Source organism: Oryzias latipes, chromosome 11, assembly GCF_002234675.1.
Source record: "Oryzias latipes chromosome 11, ASM223467v1".
Taxonomy (NCBI): domain Eukaryota; kingdom Metazoa; phylum Chordata; class Actinopteri; order Beloniformes; family Adrianichthyidae; genus Oryzias; species Oryzias latipes.
Genome location: NC_019869.2, coordinates 19,265,176 through 19,275,531, shown reverse-complemented (window position 1 = coordinate 19,275,531; position 10,356 = coordinate 19,265,176). Strand labels below are relative to the sequence as shown.

General features: G+C 43.0%; 1 protein-coding gene across 1 annotated transcript; it reads right to left on the bottom strand.

The window, feature by feature from the left end:
• Positions 1 to 1,928: 1,928 nt before the first annotated feature.
• LOC110015930 lies at positions 1,929 to 9,806 on the bottom strand. Its single transcript, XM_020707241.2, has 2 exons — positions 8,809 to 9,806; positions 1,929 to 4,717 (listed from the first exon to the last, which is right to left on the bottom strand). The coding sequence occupies exons 1-2, from the start codon at positions 9,804 to 9,806 to the stop codon at positions 3,694 to 3,696; spliced, it is 2,022 nt and encodes a 673-aa protein (XP_020562900.2). The 3' UTR covers positions 1,929 to 3,693.
• Positions 9,807 to 10,356: the final 550 nt, after the last annotated feature.

The window sequence follows — 10,356 nt, the reverse complement described above, 5'->3', positions numbered from 1 at the left end:
TTGATGTACAGCAGATCTTAAGCCGATATAAGCTGTAAAATATAACCAGCTAAGGGAAAAAAAAGTGTGCAGAAAGCTCTGTGTGTTAGTACGAGGACAAACCCAGAGTGTGAATCTGAAGATGCAAGAATTCATGAAAAGTTAGTAAGTGTCTGGTATAATGAATAGTTGCAGACACTTTCTTTATATTAGAGGAAAATCAAGACTATTTGCAATGGGTGTAACAATTAATTAATGAATCCATTTGTCCAACCGATCGATCTGTCTGAAGGAAGTTGTTTAATCAAATAAAATGGAATCAACCTAAACCAATGTAAAAATGTTTCAAATTTAATGAGTCAATTATAGTCAACATTGGAAGATACCATTTGGATTGAGAGATGGTAGCTTTATTTTACTGTAACGCAAAAAACTGCCAAGTTCCATCACAGCGGATAACACAAGTGATGACAGCAAAAAAAACATCAGTCCATCATTCCAGTCCAATGTGTGGAAACACTTTGAATTTAGCAAAGACATGTGACCATACAGTGTGGTAGAATGTTCTAACAATGTTCCCTTTGAATTGTTTTGATGTGAAAAAACAACAGTGGGCTGAATTTTATGAAACTTAAAGGGGTAATGGATTTGCCATTACTTGTTTGTTTGCATATTTAACTTACACTTGATTATCTTGCATGAAATACAAGGAATCTGGAAAACTTCACCTGTAGTGTTCAGTGCCCAGGTATTTATCTCTGAGGCACACTGGTTGAACATTTGGCTGAAGATGTCCTGTATCGATTTCACATCAGTGAATCGGGTCATTCAATTTCGACTATGAATTGTATTGTTGTTAAGATGCTGGTTATTGGAATTTTTTTCAGGTTTGTTCAAGTCTTTGTGTGAAAATACACCAAACCAGATAAATGAAAGCAGCCGGAGAAACCGTGAATCTGAAGTGTCTTTGTGCACACCTAACTTGATGAGGAGAACATGCAGTGATGCTGAACATGCAGGTTTTTTGTAATCACTGATTGGAGGAGGCAGGAGAGATCATTCGCATCTGTTTGAAGTCCTTCCACATCAGAAAGATAAACACCTTCCAACCACACTTCATCACTGTGTTGTGTACTTAAACTATGAAGCAGCTGGTCCAACATCCCCCTTTTAATTGGTTTAAAGCTCACCTCCATAAAACACTTATCTTTTATTAAACAGATTGTTTCTGAGATTACCCTCCAGGATTTTCCCCAGAAAGAAGACTTCCTGTGTGTCACAGCTCTCACTGGATGTTCCAGTTAAAACAAAGACACCTGTAACTTATAGGATGCTTTGGTTGACACGTTTTATTATCTGTTTTTTCACTTAGGCAAGCAAACATTTATTACAGATAATAAAGAAGTCCTTCTTTCAGCTAGAAGGTTTTATGAGTCTGCACAGAGATCAGGTAATCTATAGCTGTAGTACAGGCTCTGATGATGCCCTGCAAGAGTGCAAGACCACACACCATTTAGCCACCATCCCCATGTCTGGCAAAGTACATTGATCCAAAGAAAGATGTTTGTTGAAATCCGGTTTGCAGACCGTCCGTGTGGTATTTTAATGTTTCTTGTGTTCTGCTAGGACCTGCAGAGACTGGCTATGTTCTGAACTTGCAGGAATGTCCTCTCTCCCCCCCTTGTGTGTTTCTCCGCATATTTTCCTTGGTTTTTAAAGACCCACTCTGATACAAATGGTGTTTTAACATGTTTTTGTGGTATTTTGATGACAGAGGAGATAGTTCAAAGAAAATAAGCTCAAATTGCTTTTATGAGTATTTCTTTATTTAAATTGTTGTGAATCAGGAGCAGACACAAAAATGCAGTTTGAAAAAGCTCTGTTCCATTCTGATGCATCCACCACTTGCAGACCAATAGATCCATGTACGTTTGTTTTCCTCGTCCGAGCTGGAATCTGGCTCAAAACTGTACGTCTGGATGGCTCCGATATTGCTCGACATTTTTGTTGCATTGCTAATGTTACATTGGGGTTATAAGCCGGCGAGGAGCATGCAAACCAGGGATCGGCACGCGGAGAGAAAGACAGTGGCACAAATGGGGGTGACAACAATAAGCACCTGATCATCAGTTGTTTGGAATTTTCGGATTTGAAACAGCGACTTTTCCCTTCAAGAACAATGAAAGAATGGCGGGGGGCTTAAACGCTGCAGGCCTGAAAACGATCCTGTATGTTTGAAAACTGGTTGGTGGTGAGATAACAGGTGGGGTGACACGTGTCTGAGCGAACTTGAGCGCATGCGCAAGGGTGCGAGCTGCTGCACACGTTTTGGACAGCCCAGCTGTTGTTCTTCTTCTTTTTGGCCAAGTTTTTGGCGGCTCACATGGCTGAAGTTATAAGTTCAGTTTGTTAAATAATAATCAAGCAAGGTCAGATTAAACCCAGACTTTCTTTCTGTCCTGCCAAATCTCAAAACTAACTGTGAACAAGTTTTAAAATGAATTCTTCAGCTGATCGCCACTCCGAAAGGAAAAATAGATGCTGTCAAATTACGGAGAATGTATATCACTATAATTTGCAAACCAAGAAAAAAGTAAAAATATTTAATTTTTCATGGAATAAAAGTAACAGAATGAACTTACATGAAGTTACTCAGGCCCTGTCTCATAATGTAACAAAAGCCAAAATGTGCTTTTTTTATTTTAATGGATGTGAAGTTCTTAGAAATATTGATGGTATTTTGTTCTGACGTATCCAATAATACGTTGCTGTAGGTACGACAGACCACAAATGCAGTACTAATTGTTTGAAACCAACGTAGTTACAATACTATTTCAGCTTTGATCTGTTTCCTATAGCAATATTGTTATGAAAGCACTTTTTTGAGTTAATGCCAAAATCTGACCTATTGTTTGTGAATTAAATACAATTTCAGATATATTTGAAATGTTCGCATATTTCTTTGAATTAGAGATTGCGTTTAGTTGGTGATGGCACAGTTGTTAAGGAGAACATTTTGAATTGGCACTTTGTGTCAAAAACGTTGACTCAAGATGTAAACAGATGGAGAACAGGAAGCGGGGTGGGCTTACTTTGCACCAACAGTTTCCCCCACAACTCAGAGGCAAACTATGTCCAAGAAAATGACACAAGTATTTTTTATTTTGGCTAAAAACGGCATGATTGTAATAAAAAGACTACTTTTATTTGAGATCAAAAGATGATTGGAGTTGGACTTTTACCGTCAGATAGATGTTTTTCAAAATGTACCCTCATAAACCGGTCATCTGCAGGACAGCAAACCTGTGGATCCTTTTCGCCCTGAAGTAAATTCTAATGTTTGAAACCACAGAACAACTGTGTGTGTACCTGAAACAGTGGTATTTGGAGCTATATATGAAACTCTAAATTATATAAAAAAAAAAGAGATAGTTTTCAATAACTTTACATAGTTTGTGGTTGAAAAACAGAAGATCTCTTTGGATTCCCTTGCACATCTGGCTGCTTCTAACTTCATCCTTAAAGCTGAGACTGTTAAAAGTCAAATCCTGGATTCAAAGAAAGCCTGAACATCATGTGGATCTGTGCTGTTTGAACCTTAACCAGCAGACAAGAAGTCTCTTAAGTTAAGAACATCTGTGGATTGTCACCTTTTGCAGCTTCAACATTGAAAAGTTAGCATCAATTATTTACAAGAGAGTCTTGTCCGAGCTTTCATGGGGGGGCTTCTTCCTTGTACTTCTCTGTCTTTGGTAGTTTAGGCTCAGGGTTGGGAGGTGCTGCCCCACAGCGTAGGATATGGAGCTTCTCCGCCACGCTTCTGAAGAGGCGGTTCAGTGTGGACCTGACCACCGATGAGGACAGGTAGAAGATGAGGGGGTCCAGGCAGGCGTTGAGGGTGCTGGAGAGCAGGGCGATGCTCCTCCAATCCTCATTCTCCTGGCGGACGAAGCCCACCACATGGGAAGCGTTGTACGGCCCGAAGCAGACTGTGAAGACGATGAGTGTGCCGAGCGCCAGGCCAATGCAACGTAGCCTCCGTCGCCGACTGATGTTGGGGAGGCGGGACAGGATGAGGATGAAGTTGATGTAGCAGAAGCAGCTGATGAGGAAAGGGATGCAGAAGAGCATGAGGAAGAGCTCCAATCGGACGGACATGACGATGCTGAGCTCCTCTGGGGTGAATTCCAGGTAGCAGGTGGGTGGAGGGGAAGTTGGATTGCTGACATTGTGGTTGTGGCCGTGATTGCCCTCGCTCCACTGGGAGAAAGGTAAGATGTAGACAAAGCTGAGGTTAGAGAGAGACACCGCCCAGAACAAGAGACAGGCCAACACGGCGTAGCGAGGCCGGCGGCACACTGCATACTGGAAGGGAAAGGCCATGCCCAGGTAGCGCTCCACACTAACAGCTGTCAGCAGCAGCGTGCTGTTGTAGATGGTCACGTAGAACAGGAAGCCGGTCAAGGGGCACAGCGAGTACGGCAGGAGCCACACCATGTCGTCATACGCCTCCTTCATTTTGAAGGGCAAGAAGGCCAGGAAAAGGAGGTCGGAGATGGTGAGATTCAGGAGAAGGACGTCTATGGGCGTCGGCTTGCGACGCAGCTTGCAGCAGAAGGTGCAGAAGGCCAGGATGTTGGTGGGGACCCCAATCAGGAAGGTAAGGATGTAGATGGAGAGCAGCAGCTGGCTGAGCGGCATGATGGCGGCTCGGATATGGAAGACCCGCCCCCAAACTCTGCAGGAGAGAAAGAGCTCAAACATTAGCGTCTGAGTTCAGGTATGGGTGAAGGTATGGAAACACTGTCAGTTAAACCTGTTATAGAAAATTACCTCAGCACAACTTTAAATATGTTGCCATGGGAACATGCTAACTCGATAATTTTGTACAGGTTCCCAAATTATCTCTTCCATTGATTTTGTACAGCCTAATCCTAAACGAACATCCCCTCATAAATGTATCCTAAATTACATAGAGGTCTAGAAATTTTGTTTTCTATGTAGTTTCTGCAGAACAGCAGGAGTTCATAAGAAATTTATTTCTTAGTTGAGTGCGATACTGTTGAGGGGGTTTGAGCCGACATTTATTTCCCATCATCCCTTTGTTCATACATTCTGCAGCTAGGTGACAACCCCTTACACCCCCAACATGACATTACCGGTTCAACAAAAATAGCAAGCAATATTTGAGCTGCACAGTTTAGAGCCAGATGCCAGCTCGGATAAAGACAACAAAGACATTTATGGATTTATTTTTCTGCAAGTTGATGTTTCAGAATGGAGCGGAGCAGAGAGCTTGTGACCTGCCGATTGTAGCATCTTCGTCACCACTACAAGCTTTTTCAAACAAATATATTTGAATAAAGAAATACTCAGAAATCCAATTTTAAGCTTGATTTTCCTAATACACATCCTTCATCATGAGAAAAATGCCACAAGAGCATGTTAAAAACACTAAAAACAACATTTTCATTGGAGTGGGTCTTTAAAATTAGAACAAACGGAGCTCCCTTTGATAGTCAGATGCAACCTGACATTTTTTGTTTTTGTCAACCAAGGTTCTGTGTACTTGGAAGAACCACCACAGGTCTACCTCTCCATGGGTTCCAATAAATATGGGTTTTTAAAGGTCTGATCTGATAGAAAAATCAATTTAATCACATGTTTACTGTATGTGGCTCCTTGAACCACTGGGAGCAGCTGGTCTTTATGGATCCAGTGCTGATAAAAAAAAAAAAGTGACTGGTTACCAGTTAAAAACCAGCTGGATACGAAGGGTGGGAGTTCAAGTGAGATTGATGAAAGCATGAATCATTTTATCTGGATATAGTTTGGACAGGTTGTTTGGTGCCTGAACCAAAGTGAGGATAAAGCGGTTCTGATGTGTTCTTCATTTGACATATAGGAGACCCACACAGAAAAGTGTCAGCTATCAGATTTAACAAGCAGAATTCCTGTAAGTTCATACTGACAATAAAGAAATTTTGAAGCCTCTACCCTTCAATGGGCACATTTCTCAAATAACAAGAGGAGATAACGCGATTTCTGAGGAAAGAAAACAAGAAGAACGACTAATGAAGAAATACGGTGGGTTTATTTGCTCTCCCCACCAAAGATCTGTGAGGCCTTATGGCCTTATGAAGGTCCCACAATGAACAGCAGCAGTATACCTGGCTCTCAGATCACATGATAGAAAATGATTCACTTATGTTTTTGCTTTCATGTAGACTTTAAATTAAGGTAATTTTCCAGTAAAAGTGGTTTGATGCATATTTGCATCAATAGGCATAGATGAGCTAAACTCTGAAGACAGCAGACATCAAAATAGTAGAATGTAGTCTAAAAATCGTTTTTTTTTTAATGATACTATTGATAATAACAAATACGGTGGCTAATTTAGAACTTATCAAAAGTCAGAATTACTTTTTTCATTCATCTCAATACAAAAAATACATAAATTTGTACTTTTCAAAAATCTCTTAAATGTGAGATGTTTTATGAAATAGTAAATGTTTAGAATAGAGTTGGCAGTGAACTGCAAACAGTTTTTTGTTTATACAAAAATAGTTGACTTTCTTTAGGTTTATGGTAAATGGAGCATCTGAAGTGAAGCAGCAGGACAGCATGGACTGGAATGCAGCACAGAGTGAGCCTGAAGGCAGCGCAGTTCACTCACCTGTCAGGCTGAAGGACGCAGGAGTGCGTTGCTCTGCTGCCTCTTCTCCCAAAGCCCCTCTGTCTGATCGGACCTCTGTGTAACACTTAACCTGCTTCAGCTGAGGAAATTTAATAAACTCCTGGACACATCCTGCCCCCACCCCTCCACCGTACGTTCCCCAGCAACCATCAGAGGTTGAGCGTCACACAGGAAGAAGACTTCTACTCCTTTTGTGATCAGAAGAACTTTGCTCAAGAAACCAACTTCCACTACACAAAAGAAAACTGCAGCGTTAATAAAATGTTTTCAGTGTTCAGAACTGAGACTTCAAAACTTTAGAGAGCCAGACCTTTAGAAGGTTCAGGTCTACAGACAATGTGGACCACACTGGTATCAGCTGAGTGGGAGGGGCAGGTCCCTCACTCCAAACTTTGTCTTCTAGAGCTAACTTCTTCTTGTTTCCATCATGATGGAAGTTAAATCCAGATCTGTGCCCTTCATGAATCCATGTCAACACGAAGTTTCACTCCAGCTTTAAAGTCCCACTCCAATCATCTTTTGATCTAAAGTGTTCCTAGTGGTATTTTAATTATGATTGTGCTGTTTTCAGCCAAAATGTAAATCAATCTATGTTATTTTCTGGGACATAGTTTGCAGTGGTTCATTAGAATTTCACTTCTGAGTTGTGGGCGGGAATGTTGTCGTTGAATATGCCTGTCCTGACTTCCTGTCGTCCCTTTTTTTACACTCTCTCCAACTAGCTTACAGCCCCTAACACTTCCAAGCTATCATTACTGGTGCAACAAAAATGGCGAGCAATATCAGAGCTATCCAGCCAGACTCCAGCTCAGACTAAGAAAACAATTAATGGATCTAGTCGTCTACAAGTGGATGCATCAGAATGGAGCAGAGCAGGAAGCTGTTGTCACAGCTGCAGCCTTTTACAAACAGTATGCTTTTCGTCTGCTCCTGATTCACAACAATTTGAATAATGAAATACTCAGAATTGCTATTTTAAGATTAATTTTCTTAGTTTATGTCCTTCATCGTGAGAAAAATGCTGCAAGAACATGTTAAATACACAATTTTCATTGGAGGGAGTCTTTAAAGTGTCTCTTCAGTCTAAGAAAACAAACCAAGTATTTTCACTGGTGTAAACCAGCACTCCTCTAAGAGTTCTGGTACATCGCCTGTCTGTCCTAGGAGAGGATCCCTCCTTCATGTGGAAATCCCTGAGGTTTCTTCTTTTTATTCCAGAATCCGATTTTATTAGGAGTTTTTCTTTATCGAAAAGAAAAGTCCAAGGGCAGGGATCCCCACTTTAGCTTAGTCTGTTTAGTTTAGTTTATCATTACCTATCATATTTTATGACTGATTTAGTGTTCTTATACACTTACCGGTTTTATATAATTACCGGAATGAAGCCCATTGAGACGACTATTGTTGTAATATTGGGCCATATAAATAAAATACAATTAAATTGAATTGAATCCTCATTCGTTTTTGAATCCCAGCAAGGGATCAGGTTATTTACTGGTGGTAAGAGGAAAATGAAGATGTTTTTCCCGGCAGCTTGATAATGTAATTACCGGACTCTTCATGTTTTCCTGGAACAGACAGATCAGCTCTGTTTGTGGACAAACAAATCACATTTTTCCTGTTTCAAACCCTTCTGAGTTTCCTGACTGATGTCTAGGAGGATGTTAAAAATGACTCAGGGAAAACAGCTCAAACATGTGTAAACATCAACGTTTATTCAAAAAGCTTCAGTAAAATCTCAGACACACGTGGAAGCTATGTCAGAAATGATGAATAGATGCGGAATGACTTGGATGACCCATGACTTGCTCTGTAGCTTATTGAGGCAGTAATTCAAACTCTGTGGCATTTCTGCAGCGATCAGTGGATCATGAGTGTGGAAGTCCAGGCCCACGCCGGCCAAGAACGTCATCTGTAGACGGCTTTTACCTCATCTTTGCTTCAGTCAGCAGGAGAAAGTGATGTCAAGGCTTTGTGAGTTGTTCAAGCTCTCTTGAGCTGCTTGGAGGTTGGCTGCACTTGTCCAGCCCTTCACCTGTCACCATCAGCTCAATCCTGTGTGGCTCTTCTCTGAGAGGGTGGTCAGGGCTCTGACATTTGTAAAAATGTTTGCAGGGTTTCTTTGGCTCTGCCTGCCACAGATTCTTCGCAGGACGCCTCTGGATGAGGCCGGTGAGAGCATCAGCATGACCATGGGCTCCAGGAAAACGTTACAGGAGCTCGTCAGCATGGCCAAGGTCCTCCACTCGACATTTGTTCCAAGCACAAACCCCACCACATGGGATGCATTGTACGGCGCGTAACAAACTACAAACACGGTGAGCGTGGACAGGGCTACTGCCAGGACTCTCCTCTTGCCCATAGGGGGCAGCTTTGAGCGCCACACCAGCGTGACACAGCGTAACGTGCAGAAGGAAGTCACAATCAGAGGCAGGAGGAACAGGACGATAGCCATCTCTAGCCGTAGGGGGAGCAGCACCTCCAGTTGTGAGGCGTTGAAGTGGTCGTAACACGCCAGCTCGTCGTCCTTGATGCTGATGAAGTACCCTCCCCGCTCGGCCACCAGGCCAATGCTCAGGTGCAGCATTACCACCCCCCACAAGGTGATGCAGATGTAGAAGGACAGTCGCGCATGGCGGTATCTCTTGTAGATGATGGGAAAGGCAATGCTCAGGTAGCGTCCCACCGTGACGGCAGTGATGAAGAGGCAGCTGCTGTACAAGGATGAGTATAGGAAGAAGCTATACACTGGGCAGATGGGCGGTGGCAACCTCCAACTCTGCACCACCGTCTCCAGAGCCTTAACGGGCAACCAGACCACCAGCCCCAGGTTGGCCAGGCAAAGGTTTAGGGCATAGACCACATTGGGTGTGGCGCCATGTTTACGAGCTTTGCGCACATACACAAAGAGCACAAACAGGTTGGCAGGAAGTCCCAGCATAAAGGTGAAGCTGTAGACAGAAAGAGCAACGCAGTCTGTGATGTTCAGTTGAATCTCCTTTGTTGAGTTGGCACTTGGATCCGTCCAGTTTCCCATGACGGAGTTGACGGGCAGTATTAAACCACCGGCAGAAGAGGCGTCCGCTTGGCTCGTGTCTTCAGCAGCCGAGATGCTGTGTAATGCCTCCATCCCACGGACAACACCTGAACATGTGACCAAAAAAAAAAGGGTGGGAGCCTGGGAGTGGGAGTGCAGGGGGCGAGGCGCACACGCCATCATGAAGGGAGAGCAGATAAGAGGCGCAGCCATTCATGCAGAAGCTTAGGGCATTTGTGCGGCACCAGCCCGCCTTAATTACCCCCTCAGTGACGGGCAACAGCCAGGTAGCATGTAGGCCTTTAAGTGAAATGGTTCAGAATAATTGGAGCAGTCAGGAAACACGTGATGTATGTGTGTGTTGGAGGGGTCCTGCTCTGAAGTCATAAATGTGGGTGATGTGAGAGCAGAATGGGCAGCCACTCACCTCGGGGGTGGGGGCAAGTTGTGGCACCAAGGTGCTTCTAACAGTTTTATTACACGAAAAGACTCTGTTTATGCACGGGGGCGTGTCCCGCTGAAGACCTGTTTGTGAAGGAAATGGAACAAAAGTAGAAAAAAATGGAGGTGTTCTATTGGAAGAAAACAGATTCCAGGAAGAGACTCCAACGAAGCCACCTTCAACTTCAGAGCAACAGCTGAT